The sequence below is a fragment of the Zeus faber genome, assembly GCF_960531495.2.
Source record: "Zeus faber genome assembly, chromosome: 11".
Taxonomy (NCBI): Eukaryota; Metazoa; Chordata; class Actinopteri; order Zeiformes; family Zeidae; genus Zeus; species Zeus faber.
In genome coordinates, this window is record NC_137205.1 from 12,666,749 (window position 1) to 12,684,541 (window position 17,793).

General features: G+C 45.0%; 1 protein-coding gene across 1 annotated transcript; it reads right to left on the reverse strand.

Moving 5' to 3' along the window:
- Nucleotides 1-2,141: 2,141 nt before the first annotated feature.
- Nucleotides 2,142-17,535, reverse strand: LOC307237154 (ral guanine nucleotide dissociation stimulator-like 1). The gene is made up of 17 exons (XM_080009805.1): nucleotides 17,208-17,535; nucleotides 14,676-14,992; nucleotides 12,989-13,033; nucleotides 12,393-12,592; nucleotides 12,137-12,291; nucleotides 11,795-12,040; nucleotides 11,229-11,332; nucleotides 10,761-10,845; nucleotides 9,768-9,839; nucleotides 9,118-9,204; nucleotides 8,509-8,553; nucleotides 7,999-8,120; nucleotides 6,989-7,078; nucleotides 6,404-6,533; nucleotides 5,471-5,815; nucleotides 3,901-4,015; nucleotides 2,142-3,772 (listed from the first exon to the last, which is right to left on the reverse strand). The coding sequence occupies exons 1-17, from the start codon at nucleotides 17,229-17,231 to the stop codon at nucleotides 3,633-3,635; spliced, it is 2,322 nt and encodes a 773-aa protein (XP_079865931.1). The 5' UTR covers nucleotides 17,232-17,535; the 3' UTR covers nucleotides 2,142-3,632.
- Between the last annotated feature and the right edge of the window lie 258 nt (nucleotides 17,536-17,793).

Sequence of the window (17,793 nt, forward strand, 5' to 3'; positions counted from 1 at the left end):
AATATATAAAAAGTGGTGAAAATATCACAGCACGCATGAATCAAATGTATGTTGTTGTCTTTTTTTTATCTTCAAAGTGTAGAAAATATTGATTCCTTGCTCAATATAGTTCATTAAAATGGACACTCGAGTCACTGCATGAGAGCACATGTTCCCAAACCTCAATACCCTTCCCTGGGGGTCCTCTATGGCTTACAGTAGTTTTGTTATATTTGTCTCGTTTTTATTAATCAAACACGTTTTCACAGTATATTTAAACTCACCCTCACTAATGAAGTGAATTTCATTCTTTGTTATGATGTGTGCACCTTGTTTAAGCAAGTTCGATATGTGGAATGACACGCACACCAATACAGCTCAAATTGAGACTTTAATTATCTACTTTATTTGTTTGAAATTAATGAAATGCTGGGTTTTAGAAACTGGGTTTCACAGCCAACAGTGCTTTCTTTTTTTCTTCCTTTTTAACAACCGTGTGTTCATTCATCATTGATCACGGAATAATAGTAAAAAATAAATAATAATAAAAAAAATATATATGCTTTTATCAAAATGATAAAAAGCCATGTTGTAAAAATGGGTACACCCTCCTGAAAGTTACAAAATGAAACGTAATAAAATGTTTTCTGGTGCTAGTTCAGGGCAACTGATCAGCAGATAAGTCTGTTGAACCACCACACTCAAACGGGTGTTATTGGATGACAATTAAGGGTGGTGCTTAACCCACTGAATCGCTTTCAGACGTAATGCTGACAGCAATGGCACCGCATGGGAGAAAACTCTCCGGAGACTTGAGAAAGAGATTGATTTCATCGCACAAAAGAAGACGTGGGTACAAGAGGGTTTGCCAATAACTGTTATTACGTCAGAACACGCGCAAAAGTGATACAGAAATTTAAAAAGGATGGACTTGGGAACAGCTCCCTGAAACGTTCAGGCCGTCGCCGTCAGCTTTCCCCTCACGATGAGGGATTTTTGCTGAGAAAAGTGCCGGAGAATCGTGAAGCAAATGCCTCGGAGCTGGCAAAAGCGGCGGAAAGCCCAACTGGAGTGACTGTTTGATCTCACAGAGTAAGACAAACCCTGCCTAGAAGTGGAACGCATGGTTGTCATCCACGCACAAAGCACAAGAACGCCCGTTCAGCCTTCGCTAAGGCCCATAGTGACAAAGGGAAAGACTTTGAGAGAGAGAGAGAGAGAGAGAGAGAGTTTAGAGACTCAGAAACCAGAGTTCATATTTTTGGATCTGATGGTATCTGAAACGTATGGCGTCGCAGGGGGGAGGAGTACAGTGAAAAGAAGTGCATGGTCCCCACAGTGAAATGTGACGGTGGTAAAGTTCTTATAGGGGAGTGTATGAAGGCTGAAGGTATGGGGGCTGAGAATTGTACTTCCTCGATGGCATCATGAATTTGCAGATGTACTGCAAAACCTTGAAAGAGAAGTTGCTGCTCTCTCTCTCCGCACCCTGGGTCATCAGGCACTCTTTCAACATGACCACGACCCTCAACCTTCTTCCAAGGTCACTGCTGCATTCTTACGGAAGAACAAGGTGAAAGTGCTGCAGTGGTATGTAACGGGGATCGGGGTGTGACAATATGTTGTGAACTTGTACACTCTATGGCAAGAAGGGCCAGTGCAGTACTCAAAAGTAACGGAGTAACGGACATACTAAGTACTAGAATATTAGGTATTTGTAGAATTGAATCCAGGGTGTACTCATTTTTGCAACCCCTGATTTAAGCAAAAGGGGATGGTAGCTCAGGCGGTAGAGCTAGTGATCTAAAGGTTGCTGGTTCGATCCCAGGCTCCTCCTGCCAGCATGCTGTAGTGTCCTTGAGCAAGACACTTAACCCCTAATTGCTCCTGATGGCTGCGTCTGTCGGTGTTTGAACAATTGTAAGTCGCTTTGGATAAAAGCGTCTGCTAAATGAAATGTAATGTAATGTAAAGCAATGTTGCCTAATTTACTTATTTTACAGTTCTTGATGACATATCATTCAACGTAATTAAGTATGTTTAATAAATGTATTTTTTTTTCATCTTTCCATGAATTGTAATGGTGATCATTAAGAAATATATCTTTCTGATCAGAGGGGGTGTACTCACGACTACTTCATGAAATAAAAATAAAAATCTGCTTTAGTGTTTAAGAGTTTATCAGTGTTGAATTGATGTATCGGTCACAGTGAAATTCATGTTCATTCTAGTAATGCAATTAAGAACCATATCGACAACAGCCTAAATGATTATTAATCTGCTGATTAAAAAATTAATAAAATTAAAATAAAAAAAAAAAAGAGTGCTGACATTTTAAATATATCAACACCTGCCAGACAAGATGAAAAATCCTAAAACAATGGACTAAATCTAAATCCCCTGCTCATCGGTCTATAAGGTGACTTAGTGAAGTGACTATGAATTTGATGGAAGGTGAAAACCAAAGCACGTGCTGATTAAAACACCAACCACAACAATGACACAAACCACAGTAGAACCACAGTAGAACCACAGTTCAAAATATACAGGAAGCAGCACTAAATCAAAAATCCAAAGAAATAAATACAAATACATATTGAAGTCATTCTCCGCCTACACAACAATGCACATACACATTGGCTAAAAAAACAAAAACAAAAAAACAAACAAATAACAACCCTGGTGGTATCAAAAAGGTATCCGTCAAAAAGGTCCCCACCGTTGCCGTGGCAAGGGGCTGGAATGCCGCCGGGCCGGTCGGGGCTACCGCTGCTCCACCTCCTCCTCACCGATTAGCATCGCGGTGACGCAGGCCGAAAACATAGTGATCCCGGTGAGAACGTCCCCACCCATGTCTCAGGTGGCACTGCCCCACACACACACACACACACACACACACACACACACACACACACACACACACACACACACACACACACACACACACACACACACACACACACCATCGGCCCCTGGGGGCCTCACATATCCATTAACTACTGTGTCCTTTATACAGTATTTGACCCAGTTCCCTTTTAAACACGTTATTAATGGCACTCAGCTGTCAGTCATTTCTTAAAGTTCTTATAAGGTCACTGATTGGGGCATGTGTTGCTGCACAGAGGAGGAGCGGGGTGGAGTGTTCTTAGAGGCTTTCGGAGGCAGAGTGTGTGTGTGTGTGTGCGTGCCTGAGAGTGTGTGTGTCTTCATTTCTGTGCATGTATCTAGGTTGATCAATGCAGATAAAATAGCAGGGTTTAAACGCACTCATCACATGCTTCTAGTCATGAGACGGTTTCCAAGATCATCACACACCGCCGGGGAAAATGTGGAGGAATGTGTTCATCACTTGAGCAAATCTTTTTTTTTTTCCTTTTTTTTTTTAAACTCACACACTCACACACACTCACTTTTTCCTGGAATTAAAAAGATCACGTCTCTTCCAAGAATTTCAACCCGCTCTGCGAATCCGGTTTCCGGGGTTTGCTTTTTTGATGTGCCATTGCACCGTCCTATAAACGACCCCGATTTCCTGAAAAACATCGACCACTACTGTACGTGATTTTCCTCAACAATAAAACCTGCACCGTTTAATAACCTCGTCTCAGTCAATCTTTGTGAATTTGTTCAGAAATTGCTCTTCTGCCACGCCGTTATTTAGTGTAGCGTCCCAGACTGGAAGTAGCTTGCAGCGGCTTCTTGCGGCTCTTGGTGAACTGGCGCAGAACAAAGTCAAAGTTGGCCGCCGTGGACATGGCGTAGAAGACGTTTGCCTTGTCTGGTATGAGCAGCTCTGGAATAAGAAAAAAAAAAAAAAAGGATAGTGGTTTTTTTTTTATCGTGGCAAGTGAAGTGCCATAAGCAAATGGGAGCAGTTTTTATTGGCACATTAAAGCCAATAAACAGAATTCATTTTCTGACCTCTTTCCGGGGAAATGACCTGCGACAGGGTGAAGTCGCGGCTGCTCATGTGCTCCAGGTGGTGCTTCTCCAGGCCTCGCTGAATCACCTGGGCCGTTTTGTCCTGGCTGCTCAGCTGTGAAGGGCAACGGGGGCAAAACACCGGTTACATACTGCACTGTGTTGTGCGGGCGGTGTGGTTTAAGCCGCCACACCTGTCTTGGTCTAGGTAATTGGGGACAGGTGTACAGCCCCCCGGAGTCAGGGTGGCTGTACACCTGCTGCTTGTCAGAGCAATCGAGGAGCAACAACACAGAGAGAGAGAGACTCTGTCGTGACGTGTGTCCATCTTCTCCCGGCTTGTCACATCTTGCCACCCTCTACCACAAACTGGTGTGTTTATAACATCTCTGCCTTTGTCTCTGTGTCGGATGGCCCTGAAAATGCCACTCTGGTGCCAGGTGGAACTGCCACACATGCCAGACCAGGGTACGTACCAAAGGCTACTGTAGGTCGGACCAAACGACAAGAGATGCACCCATCCACGGTTTTTCAGTTGCGATCAGATGTGCCGTTACTGATACGGTTTCCAATAACAGAGCTCTTTTTTCTTATTGTTGTTGTTGGTATTATGTGTAAGGTTACATGAGGCGGTAGTAAACCATACAGCACTTCTTATTAAAAGAGCAAAAACACTTGTACAAAAATCCATTACATTTAAAATTAAAAAAAAAAAAAAAATCAAGAACTGGATCTGGACCTTTGGATTTGGTCACATTGGAACGGTCGTGGAGTTGGAGAAAACCCCCCCCTCTCCTCCCTACTCCACGTGGATCATAAACCTTTGAATATAAAAACAACTCATTGACATCAGTTGAGAAATGTCAACGCTATAGTGCTTTTTATCCAGAAAAACCGCAGCTCCCCCGTTTACAGGCCAGTCTTTTCCGTTCCAATATCGCGGCGACGTTGACATACGATTATTTTGGATTTAAGCCGGACAAGCCGAGGGATGGTATCTGTGTAGTTTTCAATCCTCATCCGGTGATTTGTTTCTGTGTGGCGCTGCACTAATAGAACTACAACTCCCAGTAACTCTACAGCAGCGCATATTACATAGTGTAGGTCGGAATTATGACGTCTTATTTTGAGGACCAACACAGCTGGATGGCTGCTTCAATCAGTGGCGGTTTGCCCAACTCCAACTGCCGGTTCCTATTCGTGCATTGCGTTTTAAAGGTTAATTAATTGCCGAGTCAAATTCCTGAGGGGGCCGACCATTAAATTAGCAAAAAACAGGCGGGTTCAGGATCGAGCACAAGCTATGAGATGGAATTTGGATCAGCACGTGGACCGGCGATGTGATTACGATGAGTGAATGACGTCAATATCAGCACCCAATACTTGATATTTGACGATATTTGATCAGACCCATCCCTACAAACGACCACCTTTCGTGTCCCCTTTTTGCTTGACCCCATGCGCTTGGTGCAACCTCTTGAATCCAAAAGTCAGGTTTAAGTCCATTTTGGGGCAGTACCTCCCTCCCTCCCCATCTTATTCGAAGCCAGATATCGGAGGTTGAACTCACCATGATGCTCTTATACATGTTGCCATTGCACCTGCCCAGGTCCACGCTCACCCGGACGATGCAGGAGTCGGCCACCTGCCGGTTGTAGACCGGCAGCAAGGTCATGGAGACGGAGCGCTTGTGGTGGGACGCCAGCGTGGGCCACGGCAGCGTGTCCCCGAAGGGCGCCGGCGGCCCGCAAAGGTCCGGCTCCGAGCCACAGGAGGAGGAGCCGCAGGGGGCAGCCGAGTCCGGCGACGACGCCGTGGACGGGCAGGGCGAAGAGGAGGAGGAGGGCGAAGAGGAGGAGGGGGGCGAGGGGGATGAGCAGGCCTCGGATACGTTGCCGCAGGACTTGGAGAAGGACTGTGGAGAGGGAGGGAGAGAAAGAGACCCACGCAGGGTCACCGCGAGAAGGGTCCCTTTTATTAATGTATCCTCTGCATCCTAACTGTTTAGCAGCAGCTCTAGAGCCAATGCCTCGGCTGGAGTGTCTAACCCTTTCACCGTGACTCCACGTCAGATATCGTGCCCCCCCCCCCCTCAGGAACGTCTCCCCTGCAGAGCCATATGCACCGTTAAACAAGCACTTCTGGGGACCCGCTCGATGGGAGTTCCACTTCTCGAGCGCAGAGTGGTTTCGAGAGCCCATCGACGAGGGTCCGTTGTAACAGGAGATAATACAAGCGTTCCAGTTCTGAAGTAACGCTCACCCTGTGTATGTTGACGCTCATTAGAATCGCTTCGGGGGTTCGTCTTGACTCGCAAACAAGGTTCAGCTTCTTTGTGAACTGTAAATGGAGGGTATTTTGCCAAACACTGCTGGTTTCCATAGCTCGAGGCGCAAGGCAGCGCAGCTTTGAACAAGGATACAGATTCTTGTGTATATGAGGAATAACAAGAGGGCTGGAGAGATGCAAACACGCATATTGTGCACAGGCAGAACTGGTGTACCTGCAGTCTGATGGAACAAGCAGAGTTCGGGGAGGACAGATCCTCCATCTCAGATCCACTGGATCCAGAGGATGACACGCTGATCTGGTCAGCGAGGAGCTTCTTGGATCCCTCACCCACAGACAATAAGCTGTGAACAGAGATTCAGATCGGTTCCTTTAAAAACAGCCTATTGATACATTATATTATATTATATGATTATTGCCGTTTTTATTTGCCGTCAATCCAAAAATGTATGCTTCCTTGTTTTTACTCCCCTGGGGATATAAGCTCTTTGTGTATATTTGGAAAAATATTTTTCTGTTTTATCTTTACTTTTTATTCAATTTTAATTTTATTTTTTTCCTATTGGCTTTTTTTTAATGCCAATAGTCTGTAGAAACGCACCAATCCTCACCGTGAGAAATTCCTCCTATACAGTATGTAATGAATCTGGTGGTATAAACTCATCTGATTCCGATCTTGAACTTCATGAATTACAAACCAATCATGGCCACCTGAAACTAGGTCAGCTGATGAAGTACAGTACCGCTAACGTTGTTATATAAAAATAAACACGCGCTATATATAGAGTCTAATACTTACAAGGAGAGTTTCTTGGTGAGAGTCCGTTGGGTCAAGGGAGTTGGCGAACACAGGTCCACCGGAGGCTCCAGCTGTCTGGACAGCTCATAACTGCAATTGAAACACCCAAATACAAACAACATTTTAGAACAATTTTAGAACCGTTAGTACTAACTCATTTACCTACTTATCAAGGTCTAAAGGGGTTGACCAATGGTTGCTTAGAACAATATTATGACTATGCCGGACTTTGTTCTACTAAATATTGAGTTATCTTCTACACCGCATTGCGGCTTCACATTGTGTCAAAATGTCGACTGGGAATGCAGCCCTGAGCCAACGGCCTACACGCCTTTGTTTGTTCGCACAACATTTGAAGACAGCAATGGCGGCGACAGCAGGATTTTACACACGTCACGTCTGATTATGCTACTACCCTACTTAGAGAGGCCTCCCAACAGGACCCTCTCACAGGACATTTCTCTTAAGAAGAAGAATCTTTAATTGTCACGCAACACACCACACTACATCACACACTACCACACACACACACACAGGCGCGCACGCACACGCACACGCACACGCACGCTTTGGATGGTGGCCGGTGAAATGTGGCCTCTGCATTTGACCCATCCTGGCTTGTCCTTCCTCCGGGGGGGGGCAGCCAGGAGCAGGCAGCGTTCGTCGACGCGCCCGGGGACCTGGTACCAAGTGTCTATCGCTGGTCAGACGATGATGTGTGCATGTTTTGGGTGGGGGTCCTTACTGATGGTAGGGGGAGGAAACCCCATGTGAGCACGGGGAGAACACGCAAACTCCACAAAGAAAGGCTCCTATTTGGGAGATAACCCAGGACCTTCTTGCTGTGAGGCAGCAGTGCAATGCACTGCGCCACCGTGCCACTCTTCCCAATAATTCGAAGGGAGTTCCAATTCATAAGCACCACTCCCTGATTTCCAGATTTGGAAAAAAATTAACTTAAATAGTTATATTTCCCTAAAACTGTTGTTTATTTTCCGAGTAAACCACACCTCTCCTGGTCGCTGAGCAGCTTGTGTCCCTGCAGCCAGGCGGCAATCCTGGGGTGATGGGGAAGGTTGTACTGAGCACAGGACACCTGGAGCGAGCGAATCTGCGACAGAATCTCAAACTCCTGCAGGGGGAGGGAGGAAAAGGGGAGACGGAGAAATTGGACAAACCTGAGCGACAGAGCCCCCGGCACCCCTGAGGTTACATAACAACCACTAACGCAGCGACACGCTGGTATGCCGGCGAAGGTCTCGAGGTGCTTTCTGCAGCACAGAGAGAGCCTGTGTCTGTCCCTCCCAGCATAGAAAGTACCGCAAACAAGCGTCAAGCTGTCACAACACAGGACAGACAGACAGACACACACACACATGCACGCACTTCACACTTGTGAGGAATGTAAAGTGGGTGTTGGTAACATAGGTTAAATATTTGCTTGTACGCCATAAGTGTCCACATAATGGGGGAATGGTATGGAAAAGGTAGAGAGAGAGAAAAAAAAAGGAAGCACTCACCCTCCTTCTTTTCTCGAAGTTTATGAGCCCATCCTGGAGCCCACCCTGTCACAAGAAGAGAAGACAGTGTGATTTCACGCAAGGACAGATTCACACCTGACGGCACCAACAGAACGGGGTTGAAACAGAGATGAAGGGAGAAACCTAATGAAGGGAGGACCGATAGAGTAGGAGATATTCATCATTTTATTTTCAAATTGCTAATTATTTTCCCAATAGCTAGCCTACGTCTTGAGGATGAAACTAACTTCTCTGTGGATGTGAACGATTGTATCTCACATTGGAGTTATGTCCCTGCAGGGAGCTCTGGGTAAAAATGACTAGAGGCTCACGGACAATTTTTGTATTGGGCCAAAATGTATTGTGGGCCCCCTGCACCACAATACATCAAACAAAGAAGCTATCAAAGATGGTGCATTGTGAACAGGCTCTCTGAAGGACTATGGAGGTATACTGTAAAACCCCTTTGCATATGACGTCATTTAACCTCTGCATCCTTCTTCAAACCTCAAACCCTCAAACACCTTCATGACTCTTCCGTTCCATTTCTGGTCAACTTTGGTTTGTAAAACCTAAGAGAAGCATGTTTTGCTTTTTTCAGCTCTGTACCTCTACTGTGTCCGGCAGCGCGGTGTCCAGCATGGTGAGGACCGTCAGATAGGTGCCCAAGTAGGGAACCACCCCACTGGAGGTGCTCTGCAGAGAGAGAATGTAGATACATTTTCCAGAAGTGTTCCACAGGATTAAAAGGGGTTGATAAACAGAACGGGCTGGACCCGGCGTACGGCGCTGCAGATTCGGGTTACGGCCCCCCTCTGGGCTATTATTACAGGCCTTTAATCCTGGTAATGGGAGGGTATTTCAAAACTTGACAGAGGCACGAGGGGGAGGACAGTGGAGGCTAAAGATAGGCTTGAGTCTCCGCCATTACAGAGTCTCCCCTTCCATGCCGGGGAAGGAAAAGTCCCTTGTGGCTTTACAGGGTTGTGTAACGAGTGAGATTCCTAACGAGTACATGAGAAGCTGAAACAACTTATTGCAGTATGGAAAACTACTAAAAGAATACATAGGAAATGGACTCTGACCCACTTCCTCTGTTTTTGGATAACTAGAACCGCTTTGATCCCCACCCCCAATGTGCCTGATTCTATCCTTTTGGGTGTGACCCGACATCAGATGCACAATTTGCTGTTATTCAGAAACAAATGCTTTAAATTTACCGTTTGCAAACTTCTCAGCATACCTGAGGTGTTACTTACCATCTGTCTGGGGAACGGGCATCGTTTGGATATCTTGGGGGAAATGTTATCCACCGCCGCTTGGCCTCCGTCCTGGGAAAAGGGGGTCAGTCAGAGCTAAATTCAGTGCAAGGGTTGAGTGCAACAGGACTTCAATTTCAAACCAGTAACTCCTGGATAAAAATTGGCCAATTTTTCTTTTTCACACATCACTGCGCACCGACTCCTGTGCATCCCCCTACACACATACCAACATTTAATATAGTTCATGCAAAAATCATAATTGGGATGCCATACTGGGTAATCGATGCATTTATAACCATAAGAATACAGATTTTTCTGAATTCAAAAAGGTTTAAAAGGTTTGTAAAAGCTAACAAGGCTTTATGGAGAATGGCGAAAAAAATAGAACATTTTGTTTGTACTGCAAGACACTGGCTTACTATTAACACACTGCTAAGCCATTCATCTAAATATTAACTCAAGGCGGATATGTTTTAATAAGTTAGTCGAAAATCCATGCACGTTAAAAAGGACCAAAGGAAGCATTTTTTCTGCTCCAGGACACAACATGTACCAAACAAGAAACGGCTTCCTGGTCTATTTGTCTAATGGTGTTTTTAAAACCAGATTAGGCCTTTGTTATGATTGCAGATGGATCTGGGTCAAATTTAAAACCTATTCGTAGCCGTACCTCAGCAGTATAGTCCCAAGTAAGTCAAGGTAAACGTATGGTCAGGCCTTTAGGGGGCGAATCAAGAAATAGAGCAAGGACATGTAAACAACAAATGTGTTTCGTAAATTTGTCGACAATGAAACAACGAATCTGCGAGCGGAGCTTCAGTTTGACAAGAAGGTGGATTTTAAAGAGAAAGGGTTCGCAAATAAACCCCCGTTCACTCGGTTGCCTGAATACAGGATTGGATCGCAATCTCACAAGAACAACCACGAGGCGACACAACCCCTCCTGCAGACGGTGTTGATGTTCGTTTTGGGCTTTTTCCTCATTCTCACCTCGACCAGGATCTCTCTGTTGGCCAGGACGCAGTTCTCATCGGGAAAGGTCTCCCAGAGGTTGTCGAATGTGGCCATGCTGTCCCTAACGAATCAATAGGAAATTATGTCAAATACATCGCCACTGAACCCAGAAACACACATTGCACAGGCATTACCTTTTAAACAGTGTAGGGCTATTTGTTTTAAGGCAGGATGTTAAGCTTCGAGCTATGTGGCTTGAAAATCATTTATTGGCGCTATATTTGTTTATTGGCCTGTTTTGGCGTTCTGTTATAGACAGATGGAGGTCAGAGGAGAAATATGGGCCGCTTATGAAACCATCTGCTGACTTTGCAGGAGCAATGATCTTATGATCTCATTTAATGGGAGTTCAATGTCCTCGCAAGTAAGAGGATTATATGGATTATGATATCCAAAAAGGCCTTGAAGGCAGTGAAAAATCACTCAAATGCCCCTAACCCCTACCTGCTCACAGCAGCCCAGGTCTTCCTCAGGCGGTAAATGGCATTCGACTGCAGCGCCGACAGGATCGCCCTGAGAGACGAGAAGTTCTTCAGCTGACGGCACTCCTGTGAAAACCAGGAAACAGTGAAGATGGTGACTTCGAATCATTAGGAATTTTTGAGGCCTTCAAGGGGGAATTTTGTTTCTGGTGGGACGTGCTGGTTTCTCCGGCTTTTTTGTTTTTCCTCATCGCTCTCCATATCGATGCATTGCATTCTGACCATAAAAGCTTCATCTGATGTCAATACTTGACTCACGGCGGCTCAAAGTTTGTTGCAGGGTCTCTGAGCTAGGTTTTGAAATATTCTTTGTCTACTCAGAACAAAATCCAGTTTAACACAATGAGATAATGTGTAATTTCTTTTTTTTTTTTTTTTTCAACATATAATTTAGGAACTGGAATCATCAATGTGATCGCTATTGGTTACAGGACCTGAAAGTTCAGAAAAATCCCCACCCTGCTACACAGAACCCTGGACCTGGACCCTCCTCATCGCTCATAACATCTATAAACCGCGTAGACAGACCTGGGCCACTTTGATCCACTTCTCGATGACACGGGCCCTCAGCATGGGCATGGTGGGCAGCTGGCGGGAGGAGGCGGGGCCCGAGGCGGAGCCAGCCCCGCACAGCAGTGAGGTGATGACGCGGTTGGTGACAGCGTTGAACTGGGTTACAGTGGCTCGGATGGTGGGCGACATGTTCTCCTTCTTGTCCCTCTGCGACCACACACAGCCCAGGCACTGGTAGGGAACCACCCTGACGAACAGAGCCTGGGAAAACCCAAAATAGACCTTAAAATTTGTTTCCTTTCTCCACCGTGAGGTCAGATTCAAAAACGCAGTCGAGCCATGCCCACGAGCGCTTACGGAGTCCAGCCTGGTGAGCTGCTCCGCGATGGAGGGGACGGAGAAGTCCATGATGTCGCCGTGATCCGGGGAGGTCTCGCAATCTGAACCTTCCTCGTTGGAACTTTCCCCATCCTGCTCCACGTCTGCGCTGGCGGAACAGCTTGTCTTGGATTCTGGGAAAGATTAATAATAAAAGAGTGTAAACCAACATGTATGCTTTATGACCCTAGAGCCCAGAATCCCAACCAGGACACAGAGAAGGGGGGGAAAGTACCTTCTTCCTGGAAAGACTTGAGCAGTGCCTCCGCTTGGCCCGCCAGAGAGCAGAAATTGGGCTGGCTGCGCACGTGATCGGACACGGCAGAGCTGATCCGGAGGTGGTCCAGCAGCAGCCGCAGAGAGGGGTGGAGAGGGGAGTCCCGGAGGTCCTCGCTGTACTCGTCCAACCACGTCTGGACAAAGGACAGCAGAGGGCTGCAGGGACGAGAGTAGCGATTGAAACTTCAGGCCTTTCTAATCATCGATGAAGAATACTTTTTTTTCTGGCTTACATTAAGAGCTGTGTTATGTAGATTAGATATTACTTATCTTCATTATTTACCAGGGGAGTTGAAAAAATTATAAATACACAAGACTTTGTAATCTTTTCAGAGGTGACCGGTCTGTCTAGTAAATACTGTACCTTTATATGTAATAACAATACGTTGCTTATCTTGAGCAAACATGGTGGCTTTTAACATGGTTCCCATTAATCAATAAATGAGGTATTGTGTTCCTTGGACTACGTGTGCATATTAAAAAAAAAAAAACACACACACATTATATAAGATTAACTATTCCTGGGTCATGAAAAACTAGTCATCTACCCACCTCTTGTAGTAATTGCTGTTGTCCAAAACGGAGATTTCATTTTCTCTGTGGGGATGACAGAGCAGGGACAAGGTCACAGATATTTTCAATGTGATCTTACAGTTTGAGCCGCTTCATCAATTATGAACCTGGCCTCACGCTTGGGCAGATTTACAATTAAATCGTCCGTCAGCGATCGACTCCCTCGATCGCGTTTGACATTGATGACAGACTATTTAATTTTTATCTGCCAGGAAAAACCCAAGCATTGAAAGGGTGTAAGTGCAGTTTACCATGTTCTGAAACTGGAGTGGAGAGGGAGAGAGGGGAAGAGGGAGGGAGAGGAGGCTCTCAGAGCTGTCGCATAACCACTGGTGATCGGGTCTCACTTCCCCGCTCTACAGTACGCTGCAGAGACGTTAAAAGGGGCAGCTGCTCAAAAACAAAGAAAAGGCAAATGGGACCCCCAGCTCCGCTTATGGGCATTTTTCCGCTCTGGGCAAATGGAGCAGCACGGAAAAGCACAGATCGGGGGCGCCCTGATGGTGCCCATCGGGACGCGTGTGATCGGCGCTCCGCAGTTCGCACATCGCAGGTGTGCAGAGAACTCGTTCCTCATGAATGTATCATATACCAAGACAATCCGCTACCACCATGCCCATTCACGCTAAAACAAAATAAGCCTGAATGGGCCGCACTGCTCTAAATGCAAATCTTGAGATTATAATGTTAGCAATATATAATCTCATAGAGAAAGATTTACATTTATTTCATTTCCTTAGTTTCTCACTTGTATGGAAAATTGAATGTGTAAACTTAATTCAGAGAATTGGAGTGTCGTTATTTTTAATTTGTTATTTCTCCTCCAGACAGCGGTGCCTGTCTTTTTATTTTAGTTTATTTCCTTCATATATGAAACAACCTTTTTAAAAACCCAACTGAGCTAAGGGACTGTCATGCTCTGTTCCAAAAAAAACCTGTGCGTCCACACTGTAAAAAATATTTTCATACACACTGTATAAAAATCGTATCGTGGTGATCGCTGCCCCCCCCCCAACTATCGGCGATTGGAATTTTACACGATCGCCCAAGCCTACTTCACACTGACCACAAAGTGCAGCCTCTCTGCTTCTTTATGTAACAACAACAACAACAACAACAACAACAACAACAACAACAACAACAACAACAACAACAACAACAACGATGCTTAAAGTAATGACTGCCTGCCAAGTGCTTATTATTATCACATCAAGAGATTTCAGGTGAACGTTGCTCAGTCTGGGAACTTTTGTCCAAAAACAGCAATGACATACTGGCTATACGTAGGAGAGGCATAACCGTGCTCCAATGAAACAAATGACATTGGATATTTTTCCAGGACCTTTTCTTAATGCAAATGAGTACAGATACTCATTTGCATTAAGTTAATTAACCCTAATTAACTCTGAATTAATTTACACAATGTTTGAGCGTCCAATAAAACAAAAGTTAAACCGAACATGAGCTACAGAGAAACTAGGTTGAAAACTGAATACCTTGGTGCACAAGAACGTCATGATGATGAAATACCTTTGTTCGCGCAGCTCTCATATTATACATTGTTCGGGGCATAAAGGAGCCACATTCAGCCAGTTTGAGCCGACAAACTTGACAATGACAACAGTCTGGACACCTCCTCCCACTCCCACTCCTCCAGGTGTCGTACCTCTGGAACAGCAGCTCTATGAGCGCTGCGGGGCCAGTGAAGGTCCTGTAGGTGGAGAGGAAGATCCGGCCGTAGTCCTGCTCGGGGCAGCTAGGGTCCAGGAGGTGGTCCACTAGCAGCTTCAGTGTGGCCGCCTTCAGCCGCCGCACCTTGCAGGTTCGGTACTGGACGAAGGTGTGGCGGGGCTCAGCGGCGTCGGAGACGGAGGAGGCCGAGGTGGAGGCGGCAGCGGTGGGGACGGGGACGGGGTCCCGGCGCAGGGTGATGCCGTACACCGCCCCGTCCTCAAACTCCTCGCCCCACTCCTGAACCGGGTTCTGGAAAGGGCAGAGGACGGTCAAAGGGAAAAACATGCTTAACAGTTTCGGTCCAATTCAGGCTACAGGCTGAGAAAATGGAGTTTGTGTGTGAATGTGTAAGCCCTCATCCCTTGAGATACAGAGGCGGGTAGAAGTCAACTGCACGAGATATAATTAGCCATGTTTTTAGGTTAAAGCTGGACCTTGAGGCGGTAGGAATAGTGACGTGCCACCATAACACCTATTGAAGGTAAGTGACCAGACACACAAACAAGTGACACAGCGATTCAAAATACCTCCCGGTAAACCCACGCCAGTCATGAATCTGAGATGACATGTCACTATTTGCTTTATAGGCATGACCACAACTTAAGCCAATGATGAGCGCCCAAATAGGTCAACAGATAAAGTGTGATGTGCAGCCCACAGAGCCAACAATTATCATCAGGTGTCAAATTATTACGCTGACCATTCAATGTCTTTTCTTTTAAATCCATCTTAACATTTTGAAACTGAACATTTCCAGGTACTCTGCGTGTTCTCATAAAAATGTGTTTACGGACAAATACAGGATTAACAAAGGTTACCGCGTCACGTTGTGAAATGTTCAAACAGATACTAAACATGGGCTCAAATGTCATTGAGCTCAAGCTCGTGACTGTGACGAACCACGTGACCCTCCTAATTGAGGATAAAAAAAAAATTAAAATTAAACATCATGCTCATCAAACAGACTGGAGTCCATTTGATCTTTGTGAGAGCCATGAATATGTTTTAGCAACGCAAATTTCCCAACAACACTTGACGGTATTATCATGCAGATGAAGGGAAAACGATAAATGCAAATATTAGGCCCCATAAGAACTTCCTTGGTTATATTCACCGTGTTGTTTCTGCACCTTCCGTTCCATAACAATGGCCTCAATCTTAAGATTAAAACGCTTCGTACTCTAACTTTACTTTCAAAGTCCTTCAGCATCCACCCATGTCCATCACCTCTCCCATCATCCATCAAACATCAGTCTAATTTCTACCTTTCCCTCATTCAAGTTGAATAAGTATATAAACCATACAAAGGGTCATTTTTGATTGCGATCCCTCTCACTTCCTTAAAAATGCTCTTTACAGCCTTAAAACTTCTATACTGGACACAGCCACCAATGTCATTTTCTGTTCTGGTTTGAGATGCAATAGTTGCACGTACACTATAAGAGGTTGTTTTTTTTTAAGAATAATTCTCAACAGGCTGTGACACCATCAGACAACATGCGAAAACATGTGTAAAATAGAAAGAGATGCATTAGGTTGGCAATATGCAAAGCCTCTTCTGCTTTTGGAGAAGAATACAAACAATATGGTGATATATAGGATGTGAATTATCCGTAAAAGATGGTGTAGATCTTTCCCATTATTAAGGGGGTCCTAAACCATTTTGTCATTCTATTCCACAAGCTGCAAATGACACTACACAATGACATGGCTATGTGTCGCATTGTTATTTATAACTGACAGTGCATAATGCAGGCTACGTAACGCTTATTAAAAGTGTTCTTGCATTACGTCCCAATGATAATTACAGTAAAACGTGACACGGTTGGAGCTATGTACTAATTATAGACGGCGAAACCAAATAAATATTTTGCCAGTGATCTCTGCACGCTTGCAATGTGCACAGGACATCTTTGTGTGAAATATAGTGGCACATACAAGGCTGAACAACGCGCTCCTGCAGCTTTTTAGTGCAGTAGTAGCACGCAGGTCACCTGAAAGGCTGAATGGATGACCTTTAAAACTAAACGATCACTGATGTTAACAATAAAACAAGCACAGACACACATATAACAACAATGTCACAGGGAAGACTTGGACGGCTGCAGCTCCTTTAGCTGTAGGTCTGAAGATGGTCTCTTGGTGTGCAGATTGAACATCGCATTAAATAAACGGTCATTTCATTATTACTATTGTTTTCTGGATAAAGCTAAAGCATGTGTGATCTAATACAATTTTGAATAGTAAGTGCTACCACCATTAGGGTCCAAGTTGGAGGTGCAGCGTATCAGTGGGATCTGACCATGTACTGAAACGTGACAATGAATTATCTGCATCATAACATAGTTTCTTGCCCGCTTTTCACTTTGTCAAATGGCGATTCCTTGCGCTAAAATTAAAAAAAAAACAAAAAAACAACAACACACATTTCCCTTTTAAATATTTTCCAAAGCTTTTGACTTACCATTGTCAACTCCCATTTCCCCATCTTGTCTGTTACGGAGTGTTATTTCCCATTGTGACAGGAATTAACAGTAAAATAAACTCCCGGGAGATTAAAGGGGTTTAAGGTGCCATCTTCAACACCGACACTTTCTCCGACAACTAGCTGTTCTGAACTACATTCACGCGCGTGTATACAAAAAAAAAAAGATATATATATATATATATATATATATATATATATGAAAGGCTATTCGTCACATTTTCTTGTGCGCATAAACACGAAGGTGTTGTCGGTCTAACGCGTTTACGAGGAGCGAACTAGATCAGTTTGAAAGTAGCGGTGCTCGCCAGGAGCCTCCGCGACGCCCCGCTCACCTGAAACCGGCGGCTTTATAAGGGCGGGTTGCGGTTTACGACACAACACGGGTGGCGTGAAGAGGGGCGTGTCCAGGACAAGCAATCTGCATTAGAATGTCGAGCTGTTTACTGTTGTTGTTGTTGTTGTTGTTGTTGTTGTATTTTATTTTATTTGTTCAGCGGCAGATTTTGCTCGTATGCTTGAGTGCACGAAGCATCAAAATATAATGGATATTTTTTCCATTTTT

Excerpts from the sequence above, each read along its gene's own strand:
- LOC307237154 (XM_080009805.1), bottom strand. The coding sequence starts at position 17,231 with ATGGGGAAATGGGAGTTGACAATG. Across the intron at positions 12,041-12,136 it reads AGCTCACCAGGCTGGACTCC|GCTCTGTTCGTCAGGGTGGT; the intron begins GTAAGCGCTCGT and ends GGGTTTTCCCAG. Across the intron at positions 10,846-11,228 it reads ACCTGGGCTGCTGTGAGCAG|GGACAGCATGGCCACATTCG; the intron begins GTAGGGGTTAGG and ends TTGATTCGTTAG.